The 13,291-nt window shown below is 54.5% G+C and overlaps 6 protein-coding genes across 6 annotated transcripts in view; 4 read left to right on the top strand and 2 right to left on the bottom strand.

Annotated features, from left to right (window-relative positions):
- Positions 1–555: 555 nt before the first annotated feature.
- GUITHDRAFT_42623 (hypothetical protein) lies at positions 556–2,747 on the top strand (the record flags this gene model as incomplete). The annotated part of the gene is made up of 5 exons (XM_005839286.1): positions 556–841; positions 967–1,142; positions 1,195–1,259; positions 1,467–1,695; positions 1,893–2,747. Coding segments are annotated over 5 exons (1,611 nt in total), but the record flags the coding sequence as incomplete, so codon positions are not given.
- A 2,205-nt stretch (positions 2,748–4,952) lies between these two features.
- Positions 4,953–5,930, bottom strand: GUITHDRAFT_157134 (hypothetical protein; the record flags this gene model as incomplete). Its single annotated transcript, XM_005839285.1, has 1 exon — positions 4,953–5,930. One exon carries the CDS (start codon positions 5,928–5,930, stop codon positions 4,953–4,955), a length of 978 nt encoding a protein of 325 aa, XP_005839342.1.
- Positions 5,931–6,728: 798 nt separating this feature from the next.
- GUITHDRAFT_134044 (hypothetical protein) lies at positions 6,729–7,406 on the top strand (the record flags this gene model as incomplete). Its single annotated transcript, XM_005839284.1, has 1 exon — positions 6,729–7,406. The coding sequence occupies one exon, from the start codon at positions 6,729–6,731 to the stop codon at positions 7,404–7,406; it is 678 nt and encodes a 225-aa protein (XP_005839341.1).
- Positions 7,407–8,184: 778 nt separating this feature from the next.
- GUITHDRAFT_134043 (hypothetical protein) lies at positions 8,185–9,795 on the top strand (the record flags this gene model as incomplete). Its single annotated transcript, XM_005839283.1, has 1 exon — positions 8,185–9,795. One exon carries the CDS (start codon positions 8,185–8,187, stop codon positions 9,793–9,795), a length of 1,611 nt encoding a protein of 536 aa, XP_005839340.1.
- Positions 9,796–10,491: 696 nt separating this feature from the next.
- GUITHDRAFT_65525 (hypothetical protein) lies at positions 10,492–10,843 on the bottom strand (the record flags this gene model as incomplete). Its single annotated transcript, XM_005839282.1, has 2 exons — positions 10,492–10,690; positions 10,740–10,843. 2 exons carry the CDS (start codon positions 10,841–10,843, stop codon positions 10,492–10,494), a joined length of 303 nt encoding a protein of 100 aa, XP_005839339.1.
- Positions 10,844–11,965: 1,122 nt separating this feature from the next.
- GUITHDRAFT_102261 (hypothetical protein) overlaps positions 11,966–13,291 on the top strand; it is a gene marked incomplete at both ends in the record, with an annotated part of 2,976 nt that continues 1,650 nt past the window's right edge. Inside the window, 5 exons of the mRNA XM_005839281.1 lie at positions 11,966–12,343; positions 12,392–12,675; positions 12,727–12,849; positions 12,896–12,995; positions 13,044–13,161. Coding sequence (XP_005839338.1) covers positions 11,966–12,343; positions 12,392–12,675; positions 12,727–12,849; positions 12,896–12,995; positions 13,044–13,161 — 1,003 coding nt within the window. The remainder of the gene's footprint in view (positions 12,344–12,391; positions 12,676–12,726; positions 12,850–12,895; positions 12,996–13,043; positions 13,162–13,291) is intronic.

The raw sequence follows: 13,291 nt of genomic DNA, 5'->3' as shown, positions 1-13,291 counted from the left end.
CTCCTGCCTCACACCTCACAGAGCCTCGAGTCTCTATCGCTCTTCGGCACTCAGCACCTCGGAAGGATTGGAAACTCGACGGACTTGTACGTCCTGTGCGTTCAAAATTCACCCGGGCGTGACGTTTCCGGTTGTAGTGGGGAGAAGTTGAAGACTCAAGAGGAGGTGGAGGAGAAGGTGAGTGCGAAGAATGAGGAGATGAAAGAAGAAGAAGCGAGCTACAAACAGCCGCCGACGCAAGTGCCTGCCAAGTCATCGTCGTCGGTTGAGAACAGAAGGAGGGGAGAAGAGGATTCACAACAAGACGCCTTGTCACTGGTAATGAGGGAGAGTGCTAGAAAGGTGCCCGCAAAGATCATCAGCGTTGCGGAAGAGAAGGCGAGGGAAGAGACAAGCATGCTCGAGCCTCCCATTTACTCCATCCCAACCCAGCCGAAGGATAGAGGTTTTCCTCCTCTCCTCTCTCCCTCTTCTACCCCCTTCCTGTCTCCCTCGTCTCCTCCATCATCCTCACCATCTCGCGCAGTCCCTCCCACCTGCGTCATCCCGCAAACTCCAGCTGGGCGGCTTCTGGAGCTCCGCATCCTCTCAACGTGGGGGGACGACCACTACGTGGGGCTGTCAGGCATCGAGATCTTCGACGGCAGGGGCCAGCTGCTCGCCTTCCAGGATCCCACCGCAAACATCCGAGCTGAGCCAGCAGACATCAACTGCCTGCCCGGCTATCACTCGGATCCCCGCACAGTTGACAACCTGCTGGACGGGGTCAACGGCACCTGCGATGACCTGCATCAGTGGCTCGCGCCGTTCAAGGCGGGGGAGGCGAACCTGATTTTCATCGGTATTGTTCCTTTCCGTTCCCTCCCTCCTCTCCCTCCTCTTCGTTCCCTTTCTCCTCCCCCTCCTCTCTTCTCCTCTCCCTCCCCCCTGCCTTCCGCCGTTTCCTCTGTTGAGCCCATGCTGCAGACTTGGAGGAGACAACAACGGTCTCGATGGTCAGGGTGTGGAACTACAACAAGTCTCGTATCCATGCCGCGCGCGGTGCTCGGCAGGTCGAGCTCTACCTGGACAGCACCATGCTGTTCATGGGCGAGATACGTCCAGCTCCCGGCAACCTTGCAGACGCCGAGGAGCACGCAGAGGTGAGAGGAGGAGGAGATGTAGTATTCTTGTGTTTGAAGTTTGATGGTACAGATTTTACTCTTCACACAAGATCCTAACCTACTCCATGCCATTGCTACCAGCATGGACAACCAGAGGTAAAACCTGATCCGCGAACATATTTCCCTCCCCTCCTCTCCCCTCTCCCTCTCCCTCTCCCTCTCCCTCCCCTCCCCTCTCCCTCCCCTCTCCCTCTCCCTCCCCTCCCCTGATCTCACGAACATGCACAGGGAACTGATCGGCCAGCTCAATGACGACGACGAAAAGCCTGAGGACAAGAAGGAGGAGGAGGAGCCTACCGAAAGGCCCTCGACCCCCGGAGACGATCAGCAGAAGATGTCGATGGAGGAGGAGCAGACTGAGCTGAGGCCTGAGGCGAGCAGGACAGCAGCGAGCGGGAGAAATATGTCAGCGCTCGTTACCCAGATCGCTATCTCTATCCTTGACACGTGGGGAGACTCTTGCTATGCCGGGCTGACTGGAATCGAAATCATATCTGAGAATGGAGAGAAGATTGCCCTGAAAGACGATCAGGTTCTGACTACCCTGCATCCTTCCTCCTCCTCCTCCTCCTCCTCCTGGTGGTGGTCCTGGTCCTGGTCCTCTTTCTTTTCTTCCTTTTCTCCTCCCCTTCTTTCGTTTTGCCTCACAACCCGTTCTCTTCTCCTCCTCTCTGACATATCTCTTCCTCCTCCCACTCCCTTCCCTCCCTCCTCTCACTCTCCCTCTAGATCTTCGCCAACCCCCGCGACCTCAACGACATCCCGGGCAGCCATGCCGACCCTCGCACCAAGGACAAGCTCATCGACGGGCACAACGTGACCTCCGACGACCATCACATGTGGCTCATCCCCTTCACCCCCGGCGCCTCCCACCTCCTCCAATTTGACCTTCTCGCCCCCACCAGCGTCGCAGCCGTCAGGCTATGGAACTACAACAAGAGCGCCGAGGACGCAACCCGGGGAGCCAAGAGGGTTCTCCTCATGCTCGACGGCCGACTCGTCTCCCCGGACTGCGGCTTCGTCCTGCGCAAGGCTCCCGGACACGCCATGTTCGACTTCGGGCAGACCATTACCATGGAGGAGGCGCTCACTCAGACGCGCTGGTCCCTTCCTCGCAGCCTCAACGAGTCTCCCAAGTCCCTCGCTCAGAGCCTCGCTCGCCTGCATCCCATGTGCGACGCCCCCTGCCTTCCCCGCGGGCTGACGGTGAGCTTCGTGCTGGCAGCCAGCCATGGCGACCTCTACTACATCGGCCTCAACGGCATCAAGCTGTTCGATGAGCTCGGCAACGAGATCAACCTGCAGCCCAAGCAGATCGTGGCGGTTCCCGGCAGTATCAACGAGCTGCCGGAGGTGAGGGAGAGAGGAGGAGGAGATTGCCGCACACCCGACAAGCTAGTGGACGGGGTCAACGACACGTGGGACGCACAGCATCTGTGGTTGGCTCCTCTAGCGAAGGAGGGGACGAACAGGATCTTTGTGCTCTTCGACGCACCTGTAACTCTCTCCATGATTCAGATCTGGAACTACTCGAGAACTCCGTCCCGAGGGGTCTCCGAAGTTCACGTCGCTGTCGACGGCCTCTACGTGCACATGGGGTACCTGCGCCCTGCTCCCGACGCTGATCGTCGAGACCTGGGCAAGAGCTTCGTCCAGAGCATCATGCTGGGCCCTTGCGAGGAGGGGAACGTGGACAGGGAGAGCATTGCGGCCCCACAGGCCGAGCAGCATGTCGTTCTTGTCAACGAGCGGAAGGTCGTGGGAGGGGCACAGATCTTGCAGCAGGAGAAGAGTTCGCAGCCCTCCGCCTTCCAGCAGCAAGCTCCCTCCTCCTCCGCTCCGACAGAAAGCTTCCGCCCATCGACCAGCGTACCCGTCAGAGGAGGAAGATGAGGGATCAAGGATATTCATTGATATGTGTATATAAAGAAGAAAGAGCAGGAAGCAGAGATGGAGGAGGAAGGGAGGAGGAGGAGGAGGGGAACAAGAGACGGAGACGAAGGAGCAGAAACAGCAAAGGGAGGAGAAGCAGTAGTTCACTTGAAGTTAGGGCTGGGCCCTCGTTTTCCCTTGGACTTGATCTTGAGCCCGACGAAGGTGCTGGGATCCTCCTGTCGTTTCTCAAGGATGAATCTTTCCCCCTTGTGCGAGACAACCTCGTTGTTGATGAATCTCTGCATCTGCTTCACCTCATGGCTCTTCATCTGCTCCAGCGCTCGCTCTATCGCTCCACTCTTGTGCACCACAGGACGCGGGCAAGGCTTTCCCTTCTCCACCCTCGCCTCCTCTTCCACCTTGTCATACTGCTCCAGCACCCGCTGGCGCATGGCTCCTCTGTACTCGCTCTCAAACATCTTCCTCTCTTGCTCCCTCTGCTCTGCTGAGACTGCCATGGACTGCAGCTGGAGATGTTCGAACAAGCGCTCGATAGCCTGCGGGTCACGAGAAGAGATCAGAAACACGGCAACCTGAGAAACCTTTCACCTCCTCCGTTGACTTGCTCGTTGCTAGGAAGTATTCGAGCTCTGCCTTGCTGCTGTTTGGAAAAATCTCATGCATGCTGTTCAACTCCTCTGACTCCACATCCTCCCATTCTTGCTCCTTCCTCCTCCTCTCCTGATCGTCCTCCTCCTCCCGTGCCTCCGATGGAGCGGCTGCTGAGCTCGACGACACCTGCGATCGATGATCTTGGCTGACCGGCTGCTCATGCTGGGCGAGCTGAGAAAGGACGTCTCTGACTTTCTCAAACAGATCCTTCCAACCTTGCTCCTTGTCGAGCCGCGCAGCGAGGTCTGGGAGAAGGCTCGCGATCACCTCCTGCATATCTTCCTCTTGGTCCGCGTCGTTGACGCCATCCGTGAGGATGTTTGACACATACTCCACCACCGTCTGCTCCACAGCAGACACACACAGCGTCTCAACAAGCTCCTTCACTGACGCGAACGTTCTGCTCCACGTCTGCCGGCCCACTGCTTGGCCCTCCACTCGCCTCTTCTCGCCTCCTTCCCTCGCCTCTCCCTGCTGCACTCGCAGGGGCTTGGGAGGAGATGGTCGTGGGCTTGCTGCGACTCTCGGCGAGGCTGAGGGAGGCAGCATGCGCTTGTTGCATTCCGTGGGGAGCTTGTCAGGGAGGTGCGGGAGCTGGTTATCAACAGGATGGTTCTCTTTCCCCTTAACGCGCATGAGCCTCATCTTGAACGTCTCCTGCTCGATGTAGTCTTCCACGAACGGCAGGCAGAAGCGGGTCAACCCCTCGTCGTCCTCCTCCTGCCCCTCGATCGTCCCTTGGCCAAGGAACTCCTGCCAACAACGTCAAGAGCGAGCCATGTCCTCACGAGCGCCGACGGTCACACCTCCATGACCCCCTCCAAGAACTTGAGCACGGCCTCGTCCATCTTCTCTCTCTCCTCCCCCAGGATCTCCGCGACCGCCTGCGCTCCTGCACTGCCGCCGCCTGCCATGGCCGTCGCCTTATGTCGGAGGGGCCTGGGGCGGGAACCAAATCAAAACTGAAAATGTGCCCACATGGCAGAGGGGGGGGGTGGCGGGGGAGCAGGGGTGAGCGGGAGGGAGGGGGTAAGAGGATGGATGCGACGAAGGTGGGGAAGGAGGGGAAGAAGGAGCAGGAAGGAGAGGAAGAGGAAGGAGTGGCACAGAATCTTTCAACATGACTAACACTTTGAAGACTACGATGAATGTTCGTACTGGTTGCATGGGGGAAAAAGTGGAAGGGGAAGAGATGCGGTTGTTGTTGTTGTTGTTGTCAACCATACAGTTACATTCCTCAGTCTACGATCGCCACTTGTCGGACTTGGCATCATCCAGATCCTTCTCCCACCAAGTCTTGACGACGACTCCGTTCCTGAGCTGCTTCAAGTTCAGCCCAAAGATCTCCTGCCCCTCCTCCCCATCCAGGCCGTCGAGCTGAAGTTCCTTGGCCAGCTCCTCACGAACGTCGGAGAGGGCAGGTCGCTTGTCGAGCATCCGCACACGCTGATACCTCCCGCCTCCGTCCTCGTCGGGGACCTCCAACAGCATCTGCCACTTGCCCGGATACGTTCGGAAGAGAGCGCCAGAGTAGTTGATCAGGAAGGGAGGGCCGGCGATGGTCTTGGTGTAGGACTTGGGGAGCATGAAGTATGCGGGCAGAGCCTCGCACAGCCAGTCGTTGTGCAAGCTCTTTGAAGGGAAGAAGGGGAGGCCAAAGTCTCCCCTCAGCACCTGCAGCTTGAGGTTGAACAGGATGACCGGTCGATCACCAGCCGCCTTGCAGAGCTCTCGCACGTCAGGCAGCTCTTGAGCAGAAGCTCCGATGATGATGAACATATCGTCGTCTTCCTGCACTTCCGACACGAAGTCTTTGTTGATCCACACGCGCTCAATGAGCGATCCCTTGAACCCTCCCTTCAACGCCGTGAAGCGGATGTTTCCCCTCCATGATTGCGGGTTGGAGGAAGTCTCGTCGTCGATGAATCGATTCCTCTCAACAATATCAGCGAAGACGATGGCAGTCTTCTTGTTCTTGAACAATTTCGCAAAGTCAGTCGAGTGCTGGATTTGAGCCTTCAAGATCGTGTCAGCTCCGATAGCCTCGTTGTCCATGGCAGATTGCGGAAGCGGAGGAAACTCAATCTCGATCAGCTTGTGTCCATCCTCAATCGCCTGCTTCGCCGAGAGGTAAGCTTGTTCCACGCACATGCGGAATGACTTGGGAGGAGGCGTCCGGCTGGGGTCCTTGAAGGGTTCAGGTTCATTATCTTGCAGCATCTTTGTAGCGCTTCCGCGAGGAGCTTGCTCAGACATGGTGCTCTTGGCGTCAGGAATAGAAACTGGTGAGCCTTGAAGGATTGATCCCACCTCTGACTTGATAGCATCAACGCTTTTGTCTGCGTTGTTACTGGCTGCTGCCATGCATACCGCAGTCTTGGGAGATCTTCGTGCAGACACAGCGTGTCTCTGAAGCAGCTGAGCACGAGGAAGCATGCTGCTTCCCCCATAGAAGGCCTCCACACTGCAAGAGCAAAGCAGCATCGCGACGCCTGCGGCTGCTGCCGCTCGCGTCCTACCTGCCATCATGGCCGCTTGCCCCTTGTATGTCCCTTTCCCAGAAAGCCTGGGTAAAAAGGGGTGGGTCATACATGAGGGGTTGATTTGAGTATTAAAAAGGGGGTAAAAATGGAAAGAAGAATATGGGGGGGTGGGGGTGTCAGCAGGGTTGATGTCAGTCCTACTTTGGCAGACCAGAGGAGGAGCGGCGAGAGGCAAAGAAGAGAGGAGAGGACGGTGAGAGGAGAAGAAGAGAAGAGGAGAGGAGAGGAGGAGAGGAGGAGAGGAGAGGAGAGGAGAGGAGGAGAGGAGGAGAGGAGGAGAGGATAGTGCAAGGAGGGAAACAGAGGTTTGTTCAGGAATTGAGAGTGTGATATGAAGAAGTAGTCGAGCACGAGATCGAGTGAACGGAGGTGAGTGAAGAAATTTTCTTGGAAGTCTCCCTCCCCTCAGAAGAAAAAATTCACAAACCATCAGGGCATGTGCATTCTTCGTCCCTGCTGAGAGGTTGAGCGTGAAATGATTGCAAAGTTTTTGATTCTCTTCCTTGGCGTTCTCTGCGTTGAGGCCTTGCCTGCAAACGTCGGACAGTTGACGAGAAGGCAAGCGGGTCCAGCAAGAGCTTTTCTATTGCATCAGAAGCATCAGAAGCATCAGAAGCAATGTTGTTCTGTTGTCGGTGCCCTGCGCTTGCGAGGAGGCGTGAGGGAAGTGGGGAGGTCGGACATCCCGCTGGTCTTCAAGTTCTTCGTCTACCTCTGCGGAACGGCATGGGCGTACGGATGCTTCGAAGGGCTCCTCGTCGTGTTCAACGTTGCCAGACAGCCAGGAGGCCTCGGGTTCCTCGAGGAAAGAAGCAGCCATGGCCTGTTAGGAATCATGGCTTTCGTCGCTTTCTCCTTCACTCTGTTTGTGATGCAGATCATGAAGTTGTACTACGTGCTGATGGCAGCTTCACTGAGCTCGATCAGAAGGACGCTGCTGTTTCAATCGCTCTTCGATGCGCTCTTCGTCTACCTCTGTACCCGCTCCAAGCCGAGCTACTTCCACCTGTCCTGGAGGGACTCCATCATCGCGCTGGAGGCCGTGACCATGTTCTGGCTCCTCGTCTCCAACTGGCTGCAGAGGCCATGGAGGGGCGCGGGGCATCGGCTACAGGAGCGAAGGGAAGAAGACGGCAAGAGCGCAAGAAGATGATCTGCGGCGGGACTAGAGAGAAGAACTTTGCTGAGCTCAGAGCAGTGGTTGTCGAGTCCATCTTTGTCTTGTTATGGAAGGTGTGATGATACGGCGACGGCTATGGTAGCGATGGATGAAGGCTTGCTTTACTTTGGTATGTCTTTTGAGGTTGAAGTGAAATTGAAACTTGGGATTTGGAGCAAGACTTCTAAAAGATATTGGAGGAGGAATTCGTTACTTCCACCGTCCTGGTTCACTCAGTCCTTCTCTTCAGCTCGCTTGCATATGGTTGAAAGCCCTTTGATGATAGAAGACTCGTACATTTCATGTCCTGTAGAATGCTTCTTGGTTCGACTTGACATCGCAAGTTTTGAGCTGTCAGTCGAAATCGTCTAGAACATCGAACTCTCCTCCTCTCCCCTCGTATCTTCCCTCCCTCTCCTCTTCCATCCTCCCCCCTCCCCTTCCTCTCCTCCTCCCCCCTCGCTCCTCTTCCCTCTTCCTCTTCTCCGCCCCCCCCTCCAGCAAGTCTGTGTAGGTCCTTGCAGATGCGCCTACAAGATAGAGGCACCGCATGCGATGGGAAGAGAACAAGGGGGAGACCGGGGGAGGGGGGGGGGGAGGTGGACGAGGAGGAGGAGGAGGAGGAGGAGGAGGAGGAGGAGGAGGAGGAGGAGGAGGAGGAGGAGGGGTAATCACGGGTGGGGGGGGGGGGGGAGGCTTGAGAGAGGCGGGAGAGCAGCAGGAGAAGGAGAAAGATGATTGACGTGAAGGTCAATGCAACTGAGCATCTCCAATGCCTCTGAAAGATCCAGACCTGAACGTCAAGAAAGACAAGAGCTTCGCTCATGTGCATGACAGCCTGTCTCTCCTCTTGGATGCTCTCAATGAAACATCCTTCGCTGATCCCTCCAGCCCCTTTGCGCGTCAGTCAAACTTGTCACGACGAGACGTTCTCGAGGAGCTGCTGAGAATCTCGCTCAGCGAAGGGAGGGTGTGGAATGGCGAGTTCATCGACGACGCCTGCAAGGAAACATTTGCACATGCCGCAAGGATGAAGAAATCAGTGACGAGAAGCATAACGCGAGAAGAGATAAGCGATAGGAGTGTTGCTCTTCTGCTCGCCATCGCAAAGAAGGACATCCTCCCGGTTCAGCTCCTGAGCATCAAGGTGATATGGAGTTTGACGAAAGACTTGAGAGCTTGCAACATCGTGTGTGCCAATGGCGGGCTGAAGTACCTTCTACAACTGCTCAAGGAGGGAGAAAGTCCCACCAACGAGCATCGGCAAACAGCGCTGGACGTGCTGCAGAACGTGGCGTGTAAGAACCCAGCTCGCATCATCGTCGGGGGAGGAGTGGAGCTCATGATGAGGATCATTCGGTTTGGCAATCGATCGCTGCAAGTGAAAAGTATCATGTGCTTGCGAAACATGACGCTGAAAGAGCCACATGCAGTCATCCCTTACGGCGTCATAGTCAGCACGCGGCCTCTTGTCGACGAGTTCTCAGCAGAGCTGGGTATGCGCAAGGCAGACAGCAACATGATAGCTGGGATGCTGCAGAACGTGGGGCTCTTCTTCGAGTGCCCTCACGATGCGTATCACGACGAGCTCAGGGACACAACCCAGCTGGTCAAATCGAAAGCGTTTTTGAGCCCCTTCCTCCTCTTGACGGACATGAAGGGCAAGAAGGTAACCGACGTCTTTCAGCCTTCGCTGCTCTTCGTCTCGCATCGATTCGGTTTCGAAAGCGCAAGCGACGGAGAGTTCAAGAAACTTGTTGACTCAGCTGAACGGCTCGGATGGAAAGTGACAGTCAGCGCGCAAGAGATAAGCAGCTTGACCTTCGCGTATCGCGTGACTTCAGACCCCTCGATATTCACAAGGCAGTATGACCTCTGCGTCGTCAAGCTGGGAGACACACAGGAGCAAGACGCTTCTCAGCTTCGAGTCTGCCTGTGCCCCACCAACAGCACGGCCGGCGTGATGGGCCTGAGGAGAAGTGAGGCTCAGTTTGACGAGCAGAGCAGCCCAGCACATCACTTTGCCGTCAATTGTCACGAGGAATGCGGACTGAGCGACATGTCCAAGTCGATCCCGAGATCCTCCAGACGGCTTGACGACACTGTTGACGTCGTTAGCATGCCAACCAACGAGATGTTGTTCCACCAGATGCGGATAGAGATGGGAGGGACCTTGGAGGTTATGATCGCTATCCACACGTTGGAAATGGCGACGCCTCTGCCATTTGCGTCCTCGAGTTTATCTCTCGTTGCAATCTATGACGGGGAGGAAATTTTCTCAACTGCGATCAAAACATTCAGCTCTGAGGTTGCTCAGCATTTGCCGCCCTTCCCAATCGTAACATCTGCCATGCCTGTGGCAACTAGACTGACATGTGCCTAAGGTGTCTGGTGGGGAAGCACGGAAAGATTCGTTGCATCTCTATCTCATTGAAAGCTCCGCACTTGTAGCAAGAGAACGGATAGCAAGGAAATGTTTTGCACATGCGACGTATGTGGTGAGCCCTGTCAGTGTGATGCTTGGAGAAGCATCAGTGAGAATCAGGTTCAAGAAACGAGATGATGTCTCTCCATTCTCAAACGCAGGAATCTTGTGGTTGAAAATCAACAGCAAGTGGTCTTGGTAGTTCCATTTGCATTGTCTCAAGCAATTAATTTTTAATGTTGCACACTCTTAATTTCACTCGATCCACTCAATCTGGTTTTCTGATCCAATAATGTAACAAAATAGCCTAGCACAGCTTCAAATCTGGTGCCTTTTTTTGCAAAGTTTTCTTTCGCCAGGAATGTCGTCAAGCTCCAGCACTCTCTTGGCCTTAGCTTCTGCAGCCATGAAAGTTTTGTTGGCATCGGATAAAGGATGAGAGTTAGACGTCGACAGCAATCTTTGAGTCTTGGACTTCGTTTTTGGATCTGCTTGAGATATCAGAGAGGTTGTGGCGTCATAAACTCATATCTGAATGAGCACCTTCATTCTGCCATAACCGCTCTTCATACTGCCTCCTTGCAATCCTATCATTCGCATCGATCGCTCGGAGTCTGATGACAACATGTTAAGAGACACGCAAACAAGATGGATCTACCTTTGCAAGAAGCATCGAACAACTTTAGTATAGTGCATGAAACCTGGAGAGATACGATCATGCTCGCTCAAGATGAGATCGTCATGAGATGTACCTAGTTGGTTGATCGACCACAAGATATCGTCCCCTGTGATCGCCTTCCTGTCTTCTCGCTTGCACTTCTCATGAGCCTCGGCGGTCACTTGCGTGATAAATCTACCGCAGAATCAGCAGAGCAGTGGAACACCATCACAAGGGAGCTCACTCTGAAACACAGATCTGAACGAAATCCTTGGCATCCTGCGCTATCTTGCCATTTACAGGAATTACTTCACGCATCACTCTCTGCACATTCGCACTTGGGAGCATCTAGGAGACAGATCAGAGACAGTGGATCATCGCTTCAAGAACAATGCCTTCACCTTCTCCATCTCGCCAAGAGGAACATCTCTGCCCTTGCATGCCAGTACCCTTGCGGCCATTTCCTCTTCGTTCAAATCTCCAGCTCCAAAATGGTTCCGCGCTTGGAAATTGCCTGCGCTGTCATTCATGCCGTCTGCTGTTCCTACATCCACGATGAAGGAACTGACGTCGTACTGCGCATGGAGGTCCATGGTCTCGTTGGGGCTGCACATGCTCCCTTGGAAGCCGCTCGCCTCGTTCAACATGCTAGGGGGAATGGTTGCAAGGCACCAGATGGGGGCGAGGAAGAGGAGGGTGAGCACAGGAGGGGTGGGGTGAACTGGAGAGAAGGTAGCTTTCAGGTGAGCCGGCACTGAGAGATGGAGGGGTCTGCAGATAATAAAAAGGGGGTCTGGAAAAGAGGGGGTCATTCAAAAGGGGGTGATGGCGACCTTGCCAGGGTGGCAGAATCGACAGGGGTGGTGGGTTCCTTCGGTGTTATGAGTTAGCATCTTTGCAAGGTCGTGTGACATGTTACGAGGAAGGGGTGGGGGTGGAGGGGCTTATCAGCAGGGGTGGTGCGATATACGAAAAGGGGAGGAAAGGGTAAGCTGAGGAGGGGCCCGGGTGTAAACGAGAGAGGAAGGGGAATAGGGGGTGGTTGGACGCGGTCTGGAGGGGGTACCACACAACAACAGACGTAATTCCTGGAAGTGGGGGGGGGTGATGGGTCCGAGTGGTCAAACGGAATCCCCGACTCGAGAGGTCCGCTCCTCACCGTTAGAATTCCGTTACCTTCATGATAGGTGAATGAGTAACGGTACAACACAGTTGTTATATAACGAGAACTGTAACGGTTCCACCATGCGACCGCTGGATTGATGCGGTTGAGGAGATCACGTGCCGACAAAGAAGCGCGAAGGCGAGGAGAAGGAGCATGTTGAGAAGAGCAGACAACAAGCATGATCATGTTAGAACAGAGACCAAACAGGATCAGAGGAACAGATGTACATGAAGAACAGTAGAGGCGTGGCGGGTGATAATCATATGAAGTTTCCTTTGACCGATCCCTAGAGGGGAAGAAGCAACATGGTAGGCAACCCTCCTCCTTGGATTCTTCTTGTATTTCTTTCTGTTTCAATCAATTTCAATCTTGGCTACTACGATGAGAACCTTGGCCAGGGCTTCACTTTGTTGGTCAGACGCTCAAAGGGTATTATATGGTTGCCATTGCAGAGCCTGCGTGGAGGGGGGAAGAAGAAATTGAACAAAAAGTATCGGGTGACCCATCTGAACTGGATCACCAAGTTGTCAAACAAGAGTATCGTCTTCAAGAATCGCACTCTGACCTTCGAGGGAGACGGCTGGGAACTGATTGACCCGGTCGAGAAAGACAAGAAGGACCTGATCACTCCAGCCCAAAGCTTGCGAATGAAGCGAATGGAAGCCGCGAAGAAGATGCTGAAGGTGTGTTGGCCTTGAAAGCTCCTTCAAGGTTTCTGACACTGCTAATAGGATGAAGTTGATGTCATGGGCAATATCATGGATGATTCGGCTAGTGGGGATCAGATGATCATCGATTACAACGATATGCTGCAGGCTGCGAAAGAAGTCGAGGGGGAGATCGAAGAAGACAACCTTGACGACTTGAAGGATGAGGACTGGAAGTTCCCAAAACAGAATGAAAAAATGCCAAAAGCTGTTTTCAAGTCTCGTGAGGGTGCTACAGCTCCTGATACCGCGTTGTCGGATCATACCGTTTTCCCTGACGGCAATTCGACGATCCATGAAGTGTTCTGGTGATGATACGACTGTTTTCAAGTATTTCATTGTCATATTCATCGTTTCAGCCGCCTCAAGCCACAAAAGCTGTTTGTCAAGGCCGGAAGATACGCATGGGACAGAGTGAGACCGTCCAACAGAGAACTGAATCAAGATATAGAGTCTCGTAGAGTGAAGGCCCTCTTGGACTGGTATGTCTGTGGTGCATCAAGAATTCTCTTCACTGAGATCTTTCAGGGATTATGAGCCCATAGATGAGGAGATGAAGGACAAATTTCTCTTCGTGCCACCGATTGCAACGTATGTGGAGTTTGACAAAGTCAAGAAGACGGAGATCGTGATGTGTTGATGTCTGTGAGCATTGGATCATTGATGGAGATTGTAGGCGGATCCTCTGTCAGGAAGGGGCGTCGAAATAAACCCTGGAGTCAAAGAGATTGACATGTCGAGGTTCTTGTACGTCAACAATCGGTTGTTGCTCAAAGGAGCATCGAACGTGAACGGTCCTTGCTTCTACTCTCTATCCGCCCTCCCCTCCCCTCCCCTCCCTCCCTCCCTCCCTCCCTCCCTCCCTCCCTTCCTCCCCTCCCTCCCTCCCTCCCTCCCTCCCTCCCTCCCTCCCTCCTCTCCCTC

This window comes from Guillardia theta, assembly GCF_000315625.1.
Source record: "Guillardia theta CCMP2712 unplaced genomic scaffold GUITHscaffold_9, whole genome shotgun sequence".
Lineage (NCBI taxonomy): Eukaryota > Cryptophyceae > Pyrenomonadales > Geminigeraceae > Guillardia > Guillardia theta.
The sequence above is the reverse complement of the archived record's forward strand: the minus strand, read 5'-3'. Positions and strand labels throughout refer to the sequence as shown.